The 26336-nt window shown below is 31.1% G+C and overlaps 2 protein-coding genes across 5 annotated transcripts in view; one reads left to right on the top strand and one right to left on the bottom strand.

Moving 5' to 3' along the window:
* Positions 1-17995, bottom strand: part of LOC113402832 (cyclin-dependent kinase-like 1) — a 42477-nt gene extending 24482 nt beyond the window's left edge. For 2 of the 4 annotated variants that reach the window (XM_064217876.1, XM_064217873.1), the window contains exons 1-3: positions 17694-17995; positions 7267-7456; positions 5742-5861 (exon numbers count right to left, since the gene is read on the bottom strand). In XM_064217876.1, coding sequence (XP_064073946.1) covers positions 5742-5861; positions 7267-7456; positions 17694-17761 — 378 coding nt within the window. In that variant the 5' untranslated portion in view covers positions 17762-17995. Of the gene's footprint in view, positions 1-5741; positions 5862-7266; positions 7457-11226; positions 11392-17693 lie in introns of those variants that run through there. The other 2 variants (XM_026643164.2, XM_064217874.1) reach the window with 2 other exon arrangements.
* A 3487-nt stretch (positions 17996-21482) lies between these two features.
* LOC113402829 (cell growth regulator with RING finger domain protein 1-like) overlaps positions 21483-26336 on the top strand; it is a 36204-nt gene continuing 31350 nt past the window's right edge. Inside the window, exons 1-2 of the mRNA XM_026643161.2 lie at positions 21483-21969; positions 23726-23868. Coding sequence (XP_026498946.1) covers positions 21872-21969; positions 23726-23868 — 241 coding nt within the window. The 5' untranslated portion in view covers positions 21483-21871. The remainder of the gene's footprint in view (positions 21970-23725; positions 23869-26336) is intronic.

Consider the following 26336-nt stretch of genomic DNA (forward strand, 5'->3'; position numbering starts at 1 on the left):
CCAACTTGACTTTACCAAGTCGCGTTAGAGTTTTTGGCATTGGCATATTTTACACGTAAAGTTTTTGGCATTGGCATATATTACACGTATAGTTTTTGGCATTGGCATATATTACACGTAAAGTTTTCATGTATCTATTACAGTTACACCAGCATCTGCTTGCAACTGAAACGAATATAAGACATAATTCATTATATATCATAGGAATATGATGATTATGCCCTCTTTTTGTTAAGTTGCTTAAAAAATATAATAGTGCTCAAGTGTGTTGACAACTGATGTATCAACGGTCAACGTCACTTGCTCTTAGTTACGTATAAGAAACGTCAGATAAACCGCGATATGAACCACTCGACTGTGATAACACATTTGAATATTATCGACGATAGTAAGAAATTTATATGACATCATAATTTTTGAAAGTAATAAACGATCTATTTTAAAACACACAAGACACGTTAGACACACACAGTCTGGTGCGTTGTGATTTTTTTCATCTGCATAATAAAAACAATAGAATTTTAAGACCTGGGAATATTTCAATTATTAGGATAAAAATTGTACGAGTTCAATAAAGTCGTATTTTTATTAAAGATGAAAAGCATGTCTTCGTCAAGTTTCATTGAAAAGTCCGTACCGAGTATGTTCCGTGGTTCATGTAATCCAAAAAAAGACTGAACTCGAATTTAATTTTTTATATACATATAAGTATTGCCTTTCTGCGATTAAAAGTAATTCGTTCCGTATTTCATGGAATATTTGTAGATTTTACTATTGTATACGTTTACATGAAAGAATAGTTAAAAACTAAGCTTCGTTTTAGGATATTAACAATACATATTAAAACAAGTTTTCCTTCAAGTTCTGATGACAGATAATTTCCCCGGAACTGTTAAAAATGTAGGGTAGGTATAAAAACTGTCATTGCCACTCCTCGCCTCCAGATTCAGAAAAAAAAACTCAGTCGAATTGTTGTTGAGTGTCATATCTTTTTTTTAAGTATATATGTATGTTTTTCATGTATAAATTATATCTACATCATTGATATCCGAGCTATGACAATTTTTATCTAACAAGTCGGAAATAAATTTGTACATCTTTTAATAGGTATTAATAATCTATTTGCTGAATAAAAAAATACGAAGACATTGTTTCTATATAAATTGATCCACAACATATTTGATTCCCCTTATCTCCTTTCTAAAATAAATATCAAGTGTCCTCGCCCTGGTAGTCGCAACAAATCTATTTTTGATTTTCCATTGACAAAGACTAAATATGCAGCAAATGCATTTATTAATAGATCATCTAAACAGTACAATAAAACATTTATTGAATGTGATATATTTCATCTCTCCCTTAAAAAATTCTAACTACAAGTAAAAGAAATATTATACTCTGAAGAGCCTTAATTTACTCATGCATTTTTAATTAATTAATTATAATTTGATTATTTATTATTAAATTATGTTTTCTTGATTTAAAAATTAAATTTATATTAAATTAAATTATATAAATGAATTATATAATTTCATGCACCTATTAAATATAAAAAATGTCTTGTTTTGTAATTACTTATGATTAATTTATAAATGGAAACTGTTTTGGTTTAAGAATTGTTTTATATTTTTTTATTTTATTGTAATTATTTCACTGTTTGTTTCCTGTACACTAAATAAATAAATCTTCAACGACTTACGGCGATATTTGATTTACTGCCCGTCTGGGTAGGTTACCAGTCGGTACCATCAGATATTCTACCACCAAACAACAGTACTCAGTATAGTTGTGTTCCGGTTTGAAGGGTGATTGAGCCAGTGTAACTACAGGCACGAGGGACATAACATCTTAGTTTCCAAGGTTTGTGGCGCATTGCAGATTTAAGGAATGGTTAATATTTCTTACAGCACCATTGTCTATGGTGACCACTTACCATCAGAAAAAATCCTTTAAGCATTATAATTATTTTATTTAACGTTACATATCAATTCTAACATTTCATGAGTGCGGAGCCGAAATGGCCCAGTATTAGAACGCGTGCTTCTTAACCGATGATTTTGGTTCAAACCCAGGCAGGCACCACTGAATTTTCATGTGCTTAATTTGTGTTTATATTTTATCTCGTGGTCGGCGGTGAAGGAAAACATCGTGAGGAAACCTGCATGTGTCTAATTTCAACGAAATTCTGCCACATGTGTATTCCACCAACTCGCATTGGAGAATCGTGGTGAAATATACTCCAAACCTTCTCCTCAAAAGGAGAGGAGGCCTTAGCCCAGCAGTGGGAAATTTACAGCCTACTAATGTAAAAAAAAATGACTGCGGAAGCAGTGAGTTTCGAGATTGTTCATAAATAACAACTGCACAGTATCGTTATTTGAAAATATAACACATTATGACCATAAATCTTCTAAATAATAAAATATTAACTTGAATTATTAACCGCCAACACTTCCTTCTTCACACAGCGGCTCGGTGAGGTTACACGTGGCCACAGCAGTGTTCACACGTGTAACCGATGTTATTGGAAATCGACCGGTTTTTTATGACGAAACTGACACGTTCACTTTTATTATTTTACTATATTTCGCACTTAATATATGCAACAGGTTAAAGTATCAACGATCAAAATATATCAAAATAATTTTATATTCATTGATTGAAACAAGTCGGTTGAAAGCGTGATAATTAACTCGTTAGACTTCGATCAATATGGCCCTTTACAGCGTGCAATTTAAATGAATATTTTTGAAGATATTACAGATTTAAAACGCAGGGACATAGCGGTTTGTATTGTATAACGAATAAAAAACTGTGAACGTTGTAAGACATTCTGTAGTATATTGCGAAGCCGGGGCGGGTCGCTAGTATTTAATAAACTAAGTAATATATATATATAAAAGTAACAAATTAAAAAAGAACGTAAACTAATATACACAATAATCAGCCGCCCCAAGCTTCGCTCGCGTTTTAAATGTTGGTCGTGAAATCAAAAATCGATTCAGCGGTTTGGCCTTGAAAGAACAACAGACAGACAAATAGAGTTAATTTCGCATTTATTATATTCGTAGACATTACACGCATGTATAATTGTTGACCAAATTTAATTGGCGCGGGAACCGAGTCTTCAGAAGTGTAACAATTAATATAGTACAAGTCGCAGTTTTTGATATAATAATAATTACTGGTGGCAATCATGCTTTTAATTATAGCCTTTTCCGATGGAAATAGGAAAAAAAATAAACAGACCATAGATTTACGTATTTCATGCGATTTGCTAATAACTGAGCTATGTTGTGCACTACTAAGAGTTTATGATTATTATATCTTTATTTATAATTCAAAACTATTGCACTTAACCACTTATTTCTACATTAATTTTACTTCTTAAATTCCGATAACAGTTTCGTTGACGTTCAAAACGCCATTTTTTACACAAATCCATAGTGAATATCATAGATTAATCAAGCTGTCGACCAATGATATCGCGTCAATTTGCTGTCAAATTTTGTTTATTTGGCTTTTTTCCTGTTATGGTTGGAATAGACTAGAACTAGACTAGACTAGAATACATTGTTCTCTTATCCTAAGATCAGTTAGTCATTTAAACAACAATTATTACCTATATTCTCATGTACCTACACTTTGTGATTTTTTTGTGACTCATTGCTTTTAGATTAATTAATTTATTAAATTAATTACATACTATTTACGCTTTAATTATCCTTATTGTCTAATTCTATTATCGCTTCAATTTATCTATCGTTATTATTTTCATAAATATTTGCTATTCATTAGCAGGATGAGTTCACTTACGTTTATTCAACTTCACTTACAAAGTTCCGTTATCAACTTCATCGACATTCGAAACGTAGTTTTTCATTCATAATGAATTTCATAGATAAAATTTTAGATATCGACAAAAAACATCATTTAAGGTTTAAATTGTTTTTTATCTGTATTACTCCTGTCATCGGAATCAGCTAGGTATAGGGTGTTACTTAATCGCGAAACTGTTCTAGGAGCCAGGATACCCGTAAAGAATTGTTAATACAGGGTTATTGGTAATTCGACGTATTCCCGTTAGGAGGTGATAGGGGTGACTATTTGCGATAATTTTAACCCCCATATGCATGATGCAAAAGTGAACCATTTTTGAGTTATCGCTTTTTTAGATTTTTTCAAAATAAGTCAAAAATGCAACTTCAAAAATGTATTAAAAAAAAAGTATCAATTAAAATCTATTTTTTTTTCTGATTTATAATAATGATTAAACACTGGAAATTTTTCAATATTTAAACAATAATTATCGGTCCAAATTTAAAAATGCGAGACGGAAAACGAAATTATTTCAATATTTTTTTTATTTTTTTCCCCCAAATATGCCTGAAAAATAAAAAAAAATAATTATGAAACTTGTTCTGCAGATTATTTTAAAAAAATAATGGATTGCTTAACTTTCCGAAAATATATAAAAACTCGCAATTTATTTCAAAGTAACCGAAATAAAATGATCAGAAAGGACGCTGGTGGAAATTCGTATTCGAACATGACCGAATTCGTACTAAAGGTCGCTTTTTCAAATTCCCACAAAATTAATTTAAAATAATAACCAATGTAAAAAAACTTACTTATTTACTTAACTTACTTACTTAATACAAATTTAAAATAAAGTTTAGATACATAAACAGTTCAGTAGCTAAGTTACAATTAAGATTTTTTGTAATTTAGCTTAGTTCTTGCTCGAAGTGACTTCCCCTATTGGGAACGCAAAGTCGCATTCTTTTTCTAAGTTGTGACTTAACTACCGAACTAGTCACTAGTCGACCTTTAGTACGAACTCGGTCATGTTCGAATACGAATTTCCACCAGCGTCCTTTCTGATCATTTTAATTCGGTTGCTTTGAAATAAATTCCTATTTTTTATACATTTTCGGAAAGCTAAGTAAACGATTATGTTTTTAAAATAATCTGCAGAACAAGTTTCATAATGATTTTTTTGTTTTTCAGGCATATTTGAGGGAAAAAATAAAAAATATATTGAAATAATATCGGTTTCTGTCTCGCATTTTTAAATTTGGACCGATAATTATTGTTTAAATATTGAAAAATATCCAGTGTTTAATCGTTTTTATAAATCAGAAGAAAAAAATAGATTTTAATTGACACTTTTTTTTAATAAATTTTTGAAGTTGCAATTTTGACTTATTTTGAAAAAATCTAAAAAACGTGACAACTCAAAAATGGTTCACTTTTGCATCATGCATATGGGGGTTAAAATTATCGCAAATAATCACCCCTATGACCTCCTAACGGGAATACGTCGAATTACCAATAACCTATATACAGAGTTAGAATTTTTGAAATAAAGTAATTCCAAAAACTACATTAATAATATTTGAAGTGTCAATAGCGCAACGGTTTAAGATGCGTCTAGTGAAGTAAAAAGTCGCAGGATCGATCCTGACCCTATGGGATACTTTCGTCCCCACTCCTAACACATGCTTAAACCTTAAGTCGAGGGTTTTAAATAGGAATATTAGTAATTCTTTATAATTATACGATGCCAATGTTCTTTAAAACATATATACATAGTATTATATTAATAAAGTTTGTTTAAAGCTGGTATAGGTGTTATAATTTTTGGAATTCATTTAAAAACACTATTCCGAAAAGGGATTGATCGGTTTTTTTTTCTAAAAGCGCAATGTGTAAATAAATATAGATAAAGTAAAACTCACAGCAGGATATTTCTCTAGCTCGTGAAGCACGGTGTGGTCACAGTATTCGAATACGAGGTGCAATTTGCGTTTACGACGAAAAACTTCAATTAGATTCACCAAATTCGGATGTTTTAAATTCTGAAACAAAACGACATATTAAAGGCAATGTATCAATGTAAATAATATATCCATTTCTAGAAACTCAAAACAGAGTTTTCAACAATTATAAATACTAAAAAACTCAATTTAAGCTACATTTTGGGATTTGTTGCCTTATATAATATTGAGTTTTATCAATTCATTGAAATTGGATACTGTTTCAAAAATCGATGTCGATTTAGGACAGGAACGCAGAAATTTATAATTTTAACAAAATGTTTTTATAATTGGAAATCTTATCTAAAACTATTTTGTAATATATACATTCACGGATGAAATTACATGTAATATGCATTATAATCAAATAATATAAGTATAAGAGATTATACCTGAGCCCTTGAGGAATATTCTCTACGGAATTTAAAACCATTATGAGCTCGTGTGATCTGTTAGATTGATTAATAAGACAAGACTCAAATGTTAGTTTGTTAGTTTACATTTTAAAATTGTATATATATAAATTAATTTCATTTTTTCAGATATATAACAAAACAACACAAGAAAGAAAGGAAAGTTACATTGCGGAAGACGATCTTTTCCTTGTTAAAATGACCAATTACGTTTTGTAATTACGGGTATAATCTCCACTTACAATAAATACGTACTGACCTACGAAGATTGCGGTAGTGAGTGCTTTAAAAACATTCTTATTGATCACACGTTATGGATTTACGAGATTTAAAAATATATATAAAGTCTAAATAAATATAGTCTCGTGAACAAGACATTCGAAGATAATGTCGAAATATCGAGCTCCACCAAATAAAAATAAAAAACATGGTAAATATCCCGTTTTAAATACTGTTAGTAATATTCTACTAGTTCTAAGTTTAAACAGTAACAGTTTTAGTCAACCAGCAAATACAATATTAACAAAAAGAGAAATAACCAAAAAAGAAAAATACGACTTCTGTAACAATATAGTCTACCAAGTAATATACTTCAGAAGATGAGTCCTTCTAACAATAGCATTGCAGTTAAAATGCAATAAAAATCAGTAAGGTCGTGGATTTGCGTAAAATGGAAAGACAAATACAAATTTGACCGACATTTATTACCGCACACTCTGTGACGATGATAGAAAGTCTTTAGTGAAGTTTCAGCAAACGTATGGGGTAAGATTCTAAAATTAAAATGGTCGAAAGGAGTACCTACTGAATTTCTAGTCAGCTCATCTCGGTAGATTACTACTGACTACTGTCAGAACCAGTGGTGGCTTACATTTAATTTAACACTATAACGTGACGATTCAAAAGTGGTTTTATGTGCCTATTTGATTTTTTTATTTTATTTTGAAAGAAAACTTTTCTCTGACGATAATCTTTTTGCATTTTAGGAATTTGTATACCTAAAATGACTACTAAATAACATAATAAGTTTTTACCTTTAGCATGCGTATTTCCCTGAGAGCGATTTTGCGTATGAGAGGATCATCTTCGTTCTCGACGAACTTCTTGATTGCTACTATCTCGCCAGTGTCTCTATTGCGACACTTATACACGAGGCCGTAGGAACCTTCGCCGAGTTTTGCGAGCTTTTCGTAACGCTCCATCGCGCGACTGCTTGCGCGCGACCTGACATCAAAGAAGACTATCATAAAGAATGAGGTAGCAGAACTTAATCCTCGAATATTTCCTCCACAGTACCATGCATAATATTGTAAAAGCTGTGCTACCGATATAAGACCTCGATACTGTATAAAGATATTGGCGTTTATTTTTCTAGCACGGTTAGTTAAACATATATCATAATTGTTGTTTCCGTCACATGCAGAATGATCAATGATAGGTTTTTTTCAATAATATAATACGATGAATTATTATTGTAAAAGGTTAGTAGTAGTAGGTTACACGAAAATGTGGTATTAAACATCGAGAACTCTTTTTTTCCTTAATTACTCAAAAACTTATATTAATTATTAATTTCGATACGCAATGATTACTGCGCGTCTGCATTGTTTACGAAGTTTTTCAAGATTGCATTTAAATTTTTTATTAAACTAATTTAATTATTGAATAAAGTCTATAAAAATGAAGTTAATTCTGCTGCTTGAAATTTATAAACAATACTTTCCATCCTTTATTTATCTAGAAGAAAGGCAAACTCAGTTCAAATCTTGTGTCGTAAAGATTTAATTTTACTTGAACTTGGCTTGACAGGCTACCGCGGGTCTAGACCACCCATCAGATATTCTACCGCGCAACAGCTATACTTAGTATAGTTGTGTTCCGATATGAAGGGTGAGAGAGCTAGTGTGATTAAAGGCAAACGGAGCGTAACAGCTCAGTTTCCAAGGTTGGTGGCGCATTGGTGATTTGGGGAATAGGTAATATTTCTTACAGCGCCAATGTCTATGGGCGATTATGACCAATTACCGTCAGGCGGCATTTGCCCGCTTGTTTAGCTATAACATAAAAAAATAAATAATAATTAACTCTTCAATTCCCATGTACAAATAAGTAAAAAAAAAAATTTTTTTTCTAGAACATGATTAAATTGTGTTTGAAGAACCCAAAAAAAATAAATATTATTCTCCCCCTTTATTTTTAAGGGGGTGTCACCTACAGGTGACACTGGGCGTTTTGTAATGAAAATTCAGAAGAACAAAGAGTATTTTTTATTACGGTAGAAATAAAACATTTGTGTTTTTATAACAAAATTTAAAATATAAATATAAAACTTATTTATTGTGAAAAATATACCAACACTTTAGATGTAAACCAATGTTGCACTTGGCACACATTTTCCTAGTGCGTTGGTGACAAAAACCGCATCTTCGTTGGGAGCAGTCAACTTCTGAGTGATCGTCTGCACTTCCTGCACTCCTCATCTCGGAAGGTACTTTCATGTGTAGAGGGACACCACAAGCTGAATTGCGGCTCCGAGACATACCATATTTTTGCAGGTATATAGTAGCGACATTACGTCGAAAATCGCAGTATGTGCAGTTGTTTTCAGACTGTCTTTTTATTAGCCATGCATTTTGGCAAGCTGCATCTAAGCCAAATGCAAAGAGAGGGAATCACCACTTTTTACCACGAAGAGAAACTCTCATGGAGTCAACGTTATCGTCAAAACGGTCTACCCCACCCATATACTTATTGTACATCTTGATGACGGCAGGGCAATCAACTTGAATTTTTGCTCGTTTTTTGTCTACAAATCCAATTCGGTCTACTTTTGTATTAGGGTCTAATCAGTGACAGTTGGATGCAATGATAACGATGCTATTGTCATGCCATTTTGCAACAATTACTTCTTCAGAAGCCTTATGACTTAGCTTGCCTCTTGGCTCTTTTTTCATGTCCTTGGCATTTGGCAAATTGCAATTCTGCAGACGGTTGTCTCTTATGGTACCTGCACCCCCAACATTCTTCTCTCGCAAGTACTTCAGTAAAGGCAGTTCAGTAAAAAAATTGTCGAAGTACAAATTGTATGGCCCTAGCTTCTGCGGCAATCTAGCATGGAGCTCCAAAATAACAGCAGCCCCTAGGCCAAACTCAGGCTGCATGCTAAGGACAGGGTCAGGCGCGCCTTGATAAAGCTCACAGTTCACTAGATAACCATGGCGAGTAGCTGCTGACCAGAGTTTGTAGCCAAACCTTATAGGTTTTCCGTGTATATGTTGTTTTGTGCCGTGTCTCCCAAAGTATGGTACTATAGTTTCGTCTATTGAAATATGTGAAGAACCAGCTCTTTCGAAATTTGCAACGAAATTTTTGTTTAGTTTTGTGAAATATTCTCGAATTTTACCGAATTTAACGTTGGGGGTAAGGATGTACTGTCTGAAAGAAGAAGATATTGCTGAATTTCGAAAAATCTATTTCGCCTCATGCTAGATGCTACTAGGTCATTGTGCGTATCACTTTTTACTTCCCAGAACATTCGCATGTACTTAGGCGTCAAATATCCCGTAAGTAGAAGTATTGCAATGTATACTCTTATTTCATCACTAGTGACATTCAAAGTGTGATTTCGCTGTAAGGCATATAAATTGCTCATATCAGCTATAAAATCTATCTTGTCGTTACCATAGAGCAACTCAAAACACTTTACGGTACTCATCTCCTCCTGAGATTTTAAACTTCTTTGTCACAGTCTCCTTTTCCGCAAGAAGTAAAAAAAAAAAATTTCTGACATTGGTATATCATTTTTTTACAGCATTGTCTTTTTATTGTTTTTTTTTTCGGTGCAGGTACGTCGATATGTTCGGTCTCTTCTAGGTCAAAAAAACTATTTTCTCCTGAAGTCGAAGGTCAATTTTGTAGTTCCACGTGAGACCGAAGCATACGACTGGGAAGATGAAGAATGTTAGTGTCATTTTCATCTCCACTGTCAATATCAGTCACTGCACCATCTTCATGAGGAAATAAAATAATATCACCTGGATCATCCTCGACCTCCAACAGCTCAGCAATTTCATGTAATGTCAACCTGTAACATGCATATATGCTCTCAAACAACATTCATATAGCGATTAACCGATTTGTGTATACAATAGTCTCGTGATTACTTTGTATGAATTCAAACAATATATGGTTATTATAAAGCCCAGTGTCACCCACAGGTGACACACTACTAATCTAAAGTTATACCAAAAATGCTTTAGGCTATTTTTATTATAAAATACATTTTCACTACACCTTACATATTCGTGTATAACATGCAATAAAAAGAAATAACAATACTTACGGTCTAGGCATATTTATTTCACTGTATATCTCAAAAAATGACGCAGACTAGAACGGGTGCAAATACGCGCGAAACAATGAACGATTTTGACAGTTGACGTTGGTTGGTAGCGCTGTCAGAAAAAAAAGGTGAATCTTGTCATTCATTGACTTTACTGCTATAACGGTAAAATAAAAAAATATACATACTGTGTGTTGTAAAAAAAATAATAAACATCCGTCACCTACAAGTTACACTGAGAATTGAAGAGTTAAAGCACGCATTAATTATATATTTTTGTTAAAACAAAATTTAGATTAATTAAAAACTGCCTATTCTTTAGATGCCATAACATTTCGTGAGAATATGTCTATAAATATAAGCCTTTTTTTATTAATCTTTTGTAATTGTGTCAATTGTTACTATTTGCGTATATTGTATGTACATAGTTCATACGAATTTGTGTATAGATTGAATGTTGTCAGCTAAAGAAGACTGGATTAATGATAGCTCAGTGGCCAAAAATCGATCATTATTGAAAATTTAAAGGAAAACATTTGAATTTTCAAAGTTTAGATTTTCTTCTACTCTTATTTCTTAATGTTTTTTTTATTTATAATACTCAAGCTCATCAATAACTGCAAAACAATAATAAGGTAAAGCAATGAGTTACCTTGCAGGCAAAACATAAGGCGATACAATGGAAATATTGATTTCGCCTTTCATAATGATATTTCTTTCACTGTATTGTCACTGTGTTTCATATTTAAATATGTTAAATAAATTACGATTTAAGTTCCAAACGTACACTCGTTCAGCATTATTTCTAATACTATAAAACGGGATTTGGAGAAGACAAAAACGTCCTTAGGATTTCATAATCATGCAAGAGAAAATTTTGATACTACTTTCTGACAATGATTTTCAAATGACGTTTTTATGTGACAAAGAATGCAATGTATAATAAAAGAACAAAGTTAAGCTTTATGGTATGTTATGTTCTAACCACAAAGCAGAGCCAAATTATGTTGAGGAATATCGTAAGAAATGCTTCGCAGTTACACGGCATAATAACACGCCATATTACTTATTCATAATTCTTCACTTTAATGTGAAAATAAAACGAACCATCGATTATTAATCTTCTTGGGTATAGAGTAGGTTTTATTCTAGGGACTAAGGAGACACGAAAACCCAAAAAAAACAATGACAATGAAAAGCTAACAATTCCTTTAAAAAATATCTATGTGATAATCTACAATTCTCTTGTTAAAATATCTATAGTAAATCCTTATTATCCTAAATATATGATATTCGTCTTTAATTTTGTCACTTCAGTATTACCATCTTCAGTGTTTTTTTTTAAATACTATTTATGTCTTAATTATCCAACAAATGTTTTCATTCATCTGCTTGCTTAATATCCAATGCCTGATTTGAGTTTAAAATTTTTAATGGTAACATAAATTTACAAAGTTTTTAAGGTCGTAGTTTTATGGTATGGTACGGTTACTGCGACTAATAATGATACTCGTTATTTCTGTTCATTACTTTAATCCTGAGAATCTGTAACTCAATTAAAAATAATAAAAAAAAATGAACCCGTTTACAGAGAAATAAGATTTTTTTACCAAAACGAATACTCAACATTTTTAATTCTCGTAACAGAGTCAGCTCAAAAGAAATGAATCATTGTTCGCACTTTTAGTCAGGATTACAAAAACATTTACTTATTACAGAGATATTGAGATATTATCTTATTACTAGTAAATTTTTGATCAATTAACAATAATTACTTATACTTTTCTAATGCGCATAAAATGTCTCAAGCCCCTAATTTAAGTCCAAAAGTTGAAGGGCGAAGGATAAGGGCGTGTTTATGTCGTAGGAAGATTTCATAAATTGAATATTTGCGAAAACCCAAATAATATATAAACTTATCGTTTCGTTGACCTTAAATCCTATTTCAAATATACACAATTACCTTAATCCTCTACTAAATATAATATAAATTAAGATGTTATTATGTGAGGTCAATAAACTTCTAAGTTGAGTTGTCATTATTAACATATTATGCATCTGATATACCAATTACGATTAAAGTATTTACGATAATGGATCCTCATCATCGAGAATAGGGGAGAGTTGGATAAATATAACCTTGAGGAAATTGAAAATATATTACGAAAGATTTCTAATTATAAATTTGTTAAATTTCAATATTATGACTACAGAATCAACATTATAATTCATAGAAATATACATTCGAAACTTTTTTTTTTATTAGATTTCGCATCTGGCAAATCACACGTTCGTGGACTAAATATGGATTATACTTTGAGAAATTGCAAGTTATATCTACTTATTATTTATGTGTATACACACATGTACACATAGACTATTTTCTTTTTATAATATAGGTAGGTGGTCGAGAAAATAGACCAACTGATGCTAAGTGGTCACCAAAATTCATAAACAAAGGCGCTGTAAAAAATATTGATATTCCTTACATCACCAATGTTATGTCCCTTGTGCCTGTAGTTTCACTTCACGCTTCACGATCCGATTTGAAAGGTGAGACCTTTCAAATCGGAACACAACAATACTAAGTATTGTTGTTTGGCGATATAATATCTGATCAATAAAAACTATATGTTCTGATAAAATTTCAAAGTATGTTGTCTAAATTTTTCCTCATACATATATAGCAGTTTTAAAACCACTTATGGTACGTTTTTCTAATAAATTTCACATAACTGTATTACATTAAGTTTAGACTTATTTTGTCATCAAGTGGGTATTTACGAACGTCCATATTTGTACAACGAATCTGTTACGATTATTTCAAAATTACTACTACTAATTAAAAATAAATTTTGAACTTATAAAATTATCTCGAAAATGATCAATAAAAAAAATTACATCTAATGTACACGCAAAAGTTCAACGCTGTTCAAGTTCGAATCGTATAACGTTCTAAACGCTGGGGTGTCTTAAAACCCCACTCTCCCCTAGTTGTCAATTTGAAGACAATAACAGTAAGTAGCAACTTATCTCCGATATAATTCTATCAATTGGCTGAATGGTATTTGCGGAGATTAACTCCTCGGAAACTAACTACTATATTCAACCAAAGCACGAGATTCAGATGCCCAAGGCTCTTAGAAATTTAGAAGGGAAATATAATTTTCTATCAATACCAAAACAACTTATTGCTTGTTTCAGGAAACCGTGGGAGTATTTTATTATTCAAGATTGAATTATATCGACAAAAAACTAAGCAACCGTTCTAAAAACATAAAGAATTTATACTTTTCGACTTTTAATAAAATTCGTTCATTTACCTTTTAGAAGTTAACATGTGTTTAGACATAAAAATAATATAAAATTTAATTAAATCTGAACTAAGGATATGACCAAACATACCGTTTAAAGATTAAATATCATATATATTATTTTTATTGAAGTATGTATACTTCAATAAAAACAAAATTTATATTACATACTAGCGACCCCGTCTTCGCACGGTTGCGACTTGCGATTTATTTATAAAGTAAAAATGACATTTTATAAATATGAGTTATACCCTATAGCACTCAGGAATAAAGTATCTTTACCCGTAAAAATATTTTAAGAATTAAATTATTAATTCCGCAGATTACTACCTACAATCTATAATATAAATATTTTCTTTAAAATTTTTTTAAGGAATAGTAACCATCCTTTAGTGTGACCTCGTGTTAGGAGTGGGTAAGACCTCGCTTTGTACATCGCTAAGCGGCCCGTAAACCACTGCGCTACTAACGCTTTGAAGTGATTATATTAGCACAGATTATATTACCAAGGGAGATGTGTGTATGTACTTAAAGTAAAGACTATAAATGTACAGCTTAAATAAAGCCTCCTCTTTTGCCAGTGAAGAAGGTTTTGAGCTTCCACCACGCCGCCTCAAACAAGTTAGTCGATTTTATCAGACTTGCACTGTTTCACAATATTTTCCCTCATAGCCCAACACTAGAAGTAGTATAAAGCAACTTAAGCGAATGAATAGTGATGACCAGTTTTAAATGCGCAATCTTCGGTTATGTTTTATATATTTTAACCACTGGTTTATATATATAATATATTGATTAATAAAATAATAACTAAAACGAAGACAATATAATGTAACAGAGTTGTCTATGTGATAGAATTGAGTAGCTAAATATAATACTAGACTTCAACCTCAGCTTCGCTCGCGTTTTAAAATTTGGTCGTCAAGGCATAAAAAAGAAGCCATGTCCTTCCTTCGAGTTCAGGCTAATAGACAGACTGTCAGACAAACAGAGTTATTTTCGCATTTATAATAAGTATAGATGATTATATTAATTATTAAAGTTCTAACATACACCATATCGATTTTTTTTCCCTGGACCCTCTAATTGCACTGGCTGACTCATACTTTAAGCCTCGATGGTATAATGGTTAGCGTATAAGCCCACAGATCCAGAGGTTCTGGATTCAAGTCTCAAAACCCGCGTAGAATAGCGTAGGAAAATGATGATAAAAACACTTCAACAGTTCGTCATACGCCTTAAATATCTCCAGTAGTGTCATAATTATGAGAGCGAGATATCCTGTGCATTTGGGTAATCAGCTTTTACTAGCCGTCGTGACTGAAATCGATCAAGGTTACATCCTCGATATCAATTCAGACAGGAAGAGAACACTTCATAGAAGAGATTTTTTGTTTCATTTCACCTATATTTAAAAGGGGGAGAAATCCTTATAAAGTTTTGTTATATTTGAAATGTAAATACAGGAAATTTTAACAGTATGAATAACTAAAACCTGTATATATAAAAGCGAAATACCACTCATTGATTAATCACAAAATCTCAGAAACTATAACATCTACAAACTTGAAATTTGGCAGGTAGGTAGTCAGGTAGGTTCCTTATAGGGTGGTAGACATGCGCTAAGAACGGATTTCACAAAACTCCACCCCGAAGGGGATAAAATGGGTTGGAAGTTTGGGTTTTATAAATTTCGTGCGACTAAAGCCGCAGGTTCAGCTATTTAAGTATATTTTTTCCTTAAATATTCTCAAAAAGCACAAGAATAAACTTGGATAAAGTCTTTGTTATTGAAAGATGTAATATTATAATAATCCAAGATAGATAAATGTTGTTCTATGAACAACAATAAGAATAATAATTAATATAATATGTATAATAATAATAATAATATATTATTCTTAGTATATTTTTATTTTAATCTGCAATCAATCATTTAATTCCCAATGTTTGTAATAATATTAAAAGTTGATAGTTAATATAATTTAACACGCAAATATTGCTTAAATATTTTTATTTCATTTCATTTTGCAACACTTGTTTTTGATCGATTTTCTGGGATGGGATTTTCTGGGATTTCGAGGGATCTGTTTATAAAAGCATTGTCAAAGAAACAAAGAAGATTATGTTCCTTGTATTAGTAGACGAACATCACCACTATAAAAAATATTAGTTTTTAAATTTTCAAGTATATATATATTGAGAAGCGACAGACAATATCCAAATATATTGAACAAAGAAAGAACATGACTAAAATAAAATGCTATCCATTTTAAATAGAAATGTGAAAAAGAGCTACCAACATTTTTACTACCGTTAAATTCATTTTGTGCAATAAAGTGTACTATGACTAATTAAAAGGTTATGTACAAGATAATCGACACCTTGAATTGTATTAATTATTATTAAAGTATTTAAGCAGTTCAAAAATATCGTGCCATTGTTGCCTAACCAACCAAAATATAAGCTGGCGCAATTACTGCGAGAGTCAAGGTGACATTAAGTAATATGTTTTGAATTAATATATGTATATATATTTTTTTTTAAATTAATACACTGACGATAATTTATTATCAAACTTTTATACACATACAAAACGATTTTTATTAATTTTATTATAGAATCATTTAAAAATATCAGTAATATATCTAGACATTTTTTTTTAAATTCATTATGTTATTTTTTAACTTTTTTCACTGACGAACCTCAACTTTAAAAAATGTAAAAATTAAATATAGAAAGATAAAAGTGAAATTTTATTCGTTATAAATAGAGAATATTATTATTTAAATAATTGTCAACTTTTTTTATTTTACTTTAGTACTAAATTTAATTTATTTCTTAATCGGATTATTACGTAAAATATTTTATCAATAGCATCAAGACAATCGTCACGTACAATGTTATATTTGTTAATAAATGTTGTAATAAAAGATAATAAAGAACAAGTGCACTTCAACACAGCAATTAAAAAAGTAATTATTTATTTAACATAAACCAGCTGAGAAATTCAATAAGTATAAATTTATTATATTATTAATATATAAGTATAAATTTTTGATACCAAATTGTGCCGGAAAGTATGTTGGTTTGGATTCTAGATACTTTTCAAGATACTTTTTTGAATATTTTTTCAAAGATACTTTTTTGAGGATGAACAAAATTTTTTTCTATACAGTTGAACTTTCAACATGAATATATTACAATAGGCACAGCGTAAGTATCTACCTAATATGAGCATTTTCCACAGACAAAACATGTTACAAGCGACCCATTTACATAATACCTATTAATTCTTAGTACTTACCGAATTTATTTAAAATTAAATTTGAAAATGACACGTTCGAATTTATATTCGTCTTTTATAATAGAATTTTAAATTAAAAATGTAACTATAATAATTTATTTTTCTTTGGTAGGTACATACGTACAGAAAATTATACTATATTTATACCATATAAGCTTTCAACATATACTAGTATTTCTTTTTGGCGGTAGAATATGTAATGAATGATATGACGTGACTACCCAGAACCTTGCACAAAGCTCTACCTACCTATACGTATATATTTTATAATATTAAAATGCCACATATTTTTCGTCTTAAAATTTTTAAATTTACCTTAATTATACTAATACGCCAGTACTTATCGCCATAATCAGGGCCTAAGTTGGTTACAGTGACAAAAAATTAATAACGAAACATAAAAAAATTAATCTGTAGCATATCAAGAACATTAAGACAATTTAAAGTAATATGTAAACTTAGAATGGCATTGATTAATTTTAATTCAAGGCCACTCACCTTCTCGGTAGTAGCGGCAGGTTGTTACCAAATAACCAAAGCCGTTTATCACCGAACCATTTCTCCATGCAGGACGCCACGTTGTTCCACAGCTTGAAACCTGAACGAAAACTATTTGAACAAGCGAAGGCAAAACACTATTCATCCGTGATCCCCAACGAACTTGTAAGTATTTCCCGCGAAAATCACTGTCAAAATATTTCGCGCTTGTTTCTTCGTATAGACGTAGGTATGTAACGAATTGCTGAACGTAACCAACAGAGATGTTGACTTCGTGAAAGCAGCACAGCTTTTACTTGAAGTATGGAAATATATCGATCCATGGATTTGTTTACAGTTTCTGTCGGCCTGTGTACATGACAACCGCAGTAGTAGCCTAGTAGGGCTACTCACCGACAATCATAATTCTATTCTATTACATTTTACTTAAACTTTTAATAAATAAGTACAGATTAGATTAATTTAATATTTTAAGAGGTCCATACCATATTGTAAAAAAGACAATTGACTATTAATTAATAAATAAATAATTGACAATTGACCATTAATAATAGAAAGATTTTACCTGTCAATAAAATCCATATTGTGGTTCTGGATTCCTCTCCGGGTTTGTGAGAGACAAACGTTTATTTTGGGTTTGTTTTTTTTTGGATTTTGACGTTTTTCTGCCTTAAAGTAGACCGTCAATTGATTTCCCTTTTTCTTTTTCCTTCTATTTCCTGTGAACATTCTTATCAAGCAACTAAATAAATGCATATTTATTATACTTCCGGTCATTCACCAGTGGGCATTCCAATTTACTGCAGCTATCGTCATTGCGTCTCACCAGGTGGGCCTTTAATAGGCCCGGAGAGGACTCCAGAACCACAATATGGATTTTATTGACAGGTAAAATCTTTCTATTGTGGTTCCTACGGCCTCTCCGGGTTTGTGAGACGTGTTTTGTATCACCTGGTGAATCTTTATATATTAAAATAATAATTAAACAATTAATTATTTTAATTAAACAATTATTCATAAGGTTCAAATATTTCAGTTAATATATTACCATCAAATCTAGAATTAATATCTGAAACTTCTCTACGATAAAAATTGTGAAAAGTATTTTCACTTTGCTAGTTACCCCGGCTTAAGATAGCATCAATCGGTATATTTTGAACCCAATTAAAAGAAGAAACCACAGATCTTGTACTTCCCGGAGTACTCTCTATAGCAGAGTCTTGAACAGATTTAATCCAAGTACTGATAATGGTACGAGAAGCAGGCTTTGCTACGACTGTACAAGTTACAAAAAGAGAGGAGACTGCTCCTCGCCGAGGCTCTGATAATAACAAAACCTTTCGGACCCAGTAAACCGGGCTTATTAAATATTCCAAAAGGCAGAGCTGTCATTTCGTATAAGTGACCTCTGTAACACAGGCGAAGGAATCTGCGATGCGATGGTCGGATCGACAAATGAAAATAAGCTTGGCTTAAATCTATTTTAGCAAGCCAATCTCCTGGCTGGAGGAACTTCGGTACGTCGAAATGGGATAACAGACTGAAAGGATTCTTAAATAATTGTTTAAGCTTTTGACATTGAATACGGGACGATAGCCTCCATTTGCTTTCTTCACCAGAAATATTTTCGATAGAAAGCTTGGGGACGACGACACTCGAACTATAACTTTGTCTATAATTAGTTTTTGTATATCGACGTCCATTATTGATGGAGATGGAGTCTTGAAACGGCTTAAAATTGAGTTGGTTGGCCAAGTGAGAAGGGGTTTTCGATAAAAATGAAGGTAAATGCCATTTATAATTTTTAAGATTATTTTGGGAGCTCCTATCGCTTCCCACCGTTTTTGAAAATTTGTAAGACAACCCGCTCAAAATAACTGATAAGTCAAAGTTCCCGGAATCTTTTGTTTCTATCTGCGTAATTCGATCGTTGTGATTGCAATTTCCTCTTTCTACTGGATGTGTCTGTACGAAAGGTCGGAGGTTGGTTAAGGGAAAAATTGTGGTATGTCGATTGATTTTTCATATTTTCAGATTGAAATGAATTTGAATGTAATGATAACGATTTTTATTGAAATTATTAAACATCCTAATACCTGAAAACTTATTAGAATTTTTTAGATTTATTTTGAGCAAATACTTTACCGAGCCTACCCTCATTTTTAAGTCTAAGCTTTTCAGAATTAAATAGATTATCATGAGTCGCTGGAATTTTCTTAATGTTAGGTAACAACACAGGATCAGTTACATTTTTCAAAATCTCATTCCTCCTACTAGCAATAATGTCCGCCCTCTTACCACATAATATTTGCAAAATATCATTAGTTAATTTAATCTAATGTGTATCATTAATAAATAATTCAGCAAATTTATCTTTAAGAGATGAATAAAATATGTCATTCTCAGAGGCCCACTTTAATACATTTTGCAAGCACATCTGAGTATGGTCGCGGTGTAATAAGAATGCATGAGTCAAAGAAGCCAATGTTTTTTCAAAAGATGCAAATTTTTTTGATTTATCAAAACGTCTTAATTCTTCATTTGTATCTAATTCTTTAAAACCAGGAATAGCTAAATAGTTTTTTTGAATATCAAAAAAGATATGTCGGACCATTCCAGATTATCAAAGCGTTGTAGGTTTTTTATGAGATCGAATTTAGATTTTTCGGTTGTTCCAATTCCCTTATCTTTTAAAATCGTATTAAATTCTTTGAAGACTATTTCTTGGACGGGCGATTCACATTCGGTTGATAATGTGGGTAGGTCGAATACTTAGAATAAAATAAGGCAGGTGTAAACGCGGCAAAATCCAACAACGCAATGACGATAGCTGCAGTAAATTGGAATGCCCACTGGTGAATGACCGAAAGTATAATAAATATAGAAAAACGTCAAAATCCAAGCTACGCTCTTTCACAAACCCGGAGAGGACGTAAGAACCACAATAACTAATATTTACTTAATTAATTTTCGATGTCGTATAATTTCGGATAATTCTAATATTAAATTCCGCAAACCACTTGATTTAATATATCCATCCGTTCACCTTGGAAGACACAAATTATTAAAGCATACATATTTATTGTCATTTTACAAAAGGTTTGGAGTTAACGACCCGCATTGACCTGAATCTCAAAACGTTAACTGATTTTTATAAGACTTTCATATTTTTTCCTTGGTCATAGAAGGCTATGCTGGTAATCGGTATTGTGATAACCCTATTCAAATCAGACTTTAGAGTAGAGCTAATTCTACGCGGGTTAAGCCTCATGAAATCACGTTACAATAATTTACTATTCATAATAACTATAATTATAATTACGGTAATTTAGAATATTAAATGATATATATTATTTTATTATAATAATATGTTAGTACATTCTTACTATGAATTTTATTTTATTCTTTAAATTATATTTGCAAAATAGATACTAAATAATCGGCGCTATAGCCCTTTCTACAGGTATAAAATTAAAATGGTCCAATACACAACTTCTAACCAGAGCTTACTAGTTTAGTACTAAAAATTATTCATTTAGGATTTATGTAGGTATGTATGTATTTTATTATTCATTTAATTTTTTAGTTATAACTTCTGTAGAAACTAGTGGTGCCCTCTTGTAGATAACAAAACAATGACGTTCAGAATGATTTGTCTTTTTCTCGCTCATACGCTTATCTACTTTTGTCTCTTTCCTTTTTGATAGAACATTCTTCATTCACTGTTACTGCAGTACGCACTGTGTACATTCTACACTCGGTCACTCAATTGCTCATTCAATCACTCACCTTCTCCTGTCATACCGTTATTGTCATTCTGTCAAATACGTTCTGTGAAGTGGTTTGTGGTACCTACGTGCGTCGCGAACTCAACTGTCTTCCTCGATCGATGATAATGTTTTTGTTGTTATTATAGACAATAAAAACATCGTTTAGAGCGATCCGTTATCAGCAAGGTTAAAGCTATAGACTATTGCAACTGCGTGAAATAATTGGGCAATAAGACCGCTCACTGCGAATTGTTGACGAAATTCGCAAAATAGAACCTGTGTGTTGACGAGAGATGTGAAGATAAGTGTTGTGTTAATTTTAGTGAAGTGGACTAATGTGTAACTCTTGTGCTTCTCGTACTTTCTTTAGGTTCCTTTTTGTTTTGTGATAAAATCACCCGAGATAAGATGGGTTCCACGGGGTTGACTTTGGCAGATTTGCCTAATATATTTATTATGATAGGCGCCCTCGTTGCGCTTTTTGTGATGCTAGTCATACTTCTGAGGTACGTCTTTTTTATTTGCTTTTCAACTCAGTTTTGCAACGCACGAATTACTGTTTATAACATAAATCACCTGATCAAATAGACTTCAGTTAACAAGTTAGATAATTCTATTTCCTTCATTTTAAATTCTTGTACTTATATAAATTATTATTTGTAAGAACTTACTTTATAAGTTCTACCTGGTTTTAAATAGATTATATGATCTCTGAACTAGTAAAATTAAATTTGTTTTATATTAATAATAGGATTATTAAAAATATGATAAAAATACTTTAATTATTTCCTCTATTTACACCTCAGGAATCAGATTATTTTTCTATATTTTGTTTAGTACATTTACTATTTCATAACAGCCATTTCTTGATTTTGTATACAAAATAATTGAAAAAAATGCTTTATTAAAAAAATAAAAATTAATTAATGACTTTCTAGCAGATTCAATTTCAATTAGACTTTTTTGATAAGTGAACTAGTAAAACCTGACAATATTTAAGCATATATGGTACATAAGTTTTCCTTTTATACATACTCAGAATAAACTTATATTAATGTAGATAAACAGATTTATCAATAATTAATAGATTTCCATATAAATCCAGAACATTATATCAGTAAAAGTTATAAAGGATTTGTATTTTTTTATTCCAAAAAATTGGTAAATGTGGTATAAATATTTGAAATTAAATTCCAAGTAAATCAAGAATGGTAATTAAATTTTTATATCAGATTAAATGATGCCAATGTTCATATAAAATTATATTTAATTTATATGTACTATTTATGTGTGGAAAGTATATACTTTATTTATATATTTTTTTACATTTTAAGAGTTTAATAAATAAGATAATAATAAATAGAGAAGTAATAAGAAATTTCGTTCAAAATAATTTTTTTGAATGAAAAATATAAATCACATCAAACATAAAAAAAAAGTTCAATCATATTAATTTGAATACAATTAACTAATTTAACATACAAATAACATAAAGTTATTAAATTTTTTTAACAATGTTTTATTTTTTGAGAAATGAAACATTGCTTGAAATCAAAAAAAAAATACTAAAATTATACTACTGTTTGCAAAATTTTCTTTAAAGCATAAACTATTGTATTATTTAATTGTTTCTCTATTATGAAAACTTATTATCAATTACATGAATATACTCAATCATAAAACAATAGCCCTTGTGTAGTGAGAATGTCTGATAAAAAATTATCAATAAAAATATAAGTATGAAGTTTAATATCAACTAACTGTTGGAGAAAAACAATGTTATTTACATGCATATAACAATGCTGGCTATTATAAAAATCTGTTGTGTTATACAAGGGCAAATAGCTTGTGAAGGTACTACATATAGAGCGTGTGCTCACAGCTCTTGTAAATATATAACCATCATTTAATTAAATACTTTAATAATATATATTACTTTAAATATTAGATAATGTAACATTGAAATATAATCAATATATGATTGCATTTTTATATACAAGATTTATTCCGATATCTATATATACCTTCACTTATAAATTGTCACAGTATTTATTTTTTAATTTGTAAATGCTTAATTAAATTTATTATTTATTTTTGAATATTTCTAAAATAATCTAATTTAATACCATACTTTATGATTTTATGAATTTTTTATAAACGGTATTATAATTTTACAATGTTTTTTTTTCAAGGAAGTGTTACCTTCGTAAAATATAAAATAAAATATGTATGGTGAAGATAAACAGGCATGTCTTGTTTCAGGAACATGGAAGTCATAGGTATAGTCGGTGAGGGGAGAGAGGACACGTGGCCAAGGACAATGCAGCCACCCAGACTCTTGATGCAGCGAGTTCATATACCTTTCACCTTCAAATTACTAGAAAATGAACCAATAGGATACAATGGTGAGTTAGTGTGCGATATTATTAGCTAATTTAGTTGGCATTATCATTTATTATATTTATACTAAATTTTGGAATGAGAGAAATTTATAGAGAGCTGAAAGTTATAAATTTTATAAATCAATATTTTGTTTTATAATAAATTTCATGTTATCTTTTTATGTTGTGTTATATCTTACGCCTTGCATACCAAGTGTGTTAGACATATCTTGTATATATTATATACTCATGCCTTCTATGTGCAGGTGACCTTAAATGTCACCTACTCTTGTCCTTCCGGGTCTAGCTTTAGTTTAGTAATAATAGCTATAATTTGATGTATTTTGTCTCGCTAAGTCTAGCAAAGGGCAACATAGCTGATATGGCGAATGGATATTACTAATTGTTTATTTATTTACAAACGAACAGTATAACTATTATCTCGACCTCTATTAAGGATTTTTTTAAGCGCATAGATATCTAAAGCAAAACGATTTTTCATTTGCGTAACAATTGTTTAATTTAATTATTTATCAATACAGGCAAAGTTATTATCATTATCATGCATCCTAAAGTTTTGCTCGATTTTTCAACGTTAAGAATATTTTTAATATATTTTTATTACTACTACAAAATTCCGGTTTTATTTGTGACATTTATAGAGTCTGAATTATAAACGATTTCATTTATCAAGCCGTCGTAAATCTTGTACTTATTGCGTGTTGATATAAGCTGGTATGTTGTGGGATGTGGTATAGCGTAACCTAATGTCCATAAAAAATATATAATCATTATTTAGAATGAGCTTATTTTGCTAACATCAGTTACTGTTTCCTAAAAGAAAATCCGAGTGTTTTTTTTTAATGTTGTTGGTTCTTTTAATATCTCGCAAGCCCACACATGTGGAACAGGAACGTTTAACATTTCATTTTCCTCATAAGTGAAACTCATAAACGTTTTACAAACATAACCATAATTCCTTATCAACTAAGTCGCAATGTTATGTTTCGAAACAATCTATAATTATCACGTATACACGATACGTTTAAAATATAAACAAACTTTAATCTACATTACACATTTTTTAATTATTTGACAACACATCAATATTTTAAAGGATCTGTAATAGTTTAAAAAAAAGACTAAAAAGAAAAATCGGCCTTGTGCGAGTAGGCCTCGCGCACGAAGGGCACCAACTACCACTATCTAAAAAATGGGAAAAGAATCATGTCTGTTGTATGTAAGTTTAATATTTATTTTATTCCATTTTTTAGTCATTTTTGTTATACATACGGATACAGAAATGCATCATCTCGTGAAAATTTCAAGTGTCTAACTATCACGGTTCACGAGACACACCCTGGTGACAGACGGACAGACAGCGGAGTCTTAGTAACAGGATCCGTTTTACCCTTTTGATATGGAACCCTAAAAATAGAATATTTACAAAATTCCTTGTCTGCGATGTTGATTATTGAGGAGTTCCTTCGCCTGGAGTTGGTGTAGAATCAAGTCAAGCTTACGATTAAAGTGCATTGTCATCAAAACTGAACGAACTTGTAAAATTTAATCTGCATTAGATAACAGGAAGTGGTTTTTATTCAGCTTGCAAGTTTTGACCAAAACAAACTGACAAAGATTTCAAGTTAAATGATATCTTTTAAATAATGCATTGGCGATAATGATTAGGTTTAGTCGTTAGGTACTATATATTTATCAACCGCTTGATGAGCATCTGGATAGTTTCATGTGTCTTAATGAATCATTCGATTCGATTAATTACAATGAAACTTTCACGCACGAGATTTTAACGGCCAGTAAATTCTTAGATCAGAGATCACTCCTGTAATCGATTACTATCCTGACCTTCTAGTATTTTTGTGTTCCGGTTGAAATGGTGAATCAGAGTAGCTACAGGCACAATGGGCATAACATCTTAGCTCCCAAGGTAAGGAATGGTTGTTATTTCTTACAGTGTCAATGTCTATGGGTGGTGGTGACCACTCACCATCGGATGGCCCATCTGTTAGCCCGCTTAACCGTATTAAAAAACCTCTTATACGATCTATTGGTAGTAGGTGTACCTGATTTGTAACATTTCCGGAAAATTGTACTAGTTGTAACAGCGTGTAAATGTCTCACTATTGGGCTAAGGCTTCGTTTCCTTTTAAGGAACAGGTTTGGAACTTATTCCATAACGCTGTTCCAATGGGAGTTGGTGCATACACATGTCGTGGATTTTCATCCGACACTTCCGCACAAAAAATGTATTGCTCGCCCAGCAACACAACATGTTTTGTGTTTGAATCAATCTTCATTTAAGTATCACGCGCTTCAGCCCTTAGTGTCGTGTGATGAACCTTCTCTCGCACATTAAGATCATCTATAAGAATTTTGATTTGCGCCAAAACGGTCTCTGGCGTGGACTCTTCTATAACGACTTCAAATTTTGCATTACGCCGCTAACTGACACCAAGGACAAGCTAGATGGT

The sequence above is a fragment of the Vanessa tameamea genome, chromosome 19 (genome assembly GCF_037043105.1).
Source record: "Vanessa tameamea isolate UH-Manoa-2023 chromosome 19, ilVanTame1 primary haplotype, whole genome shotgun sequence".
Lineage (NCBI taxonomy): Eukaryota > Metazoa > Arthropoda > Insecta > Lepidoptera > Nymphalidae > Vanessa > Vanessa tameamea.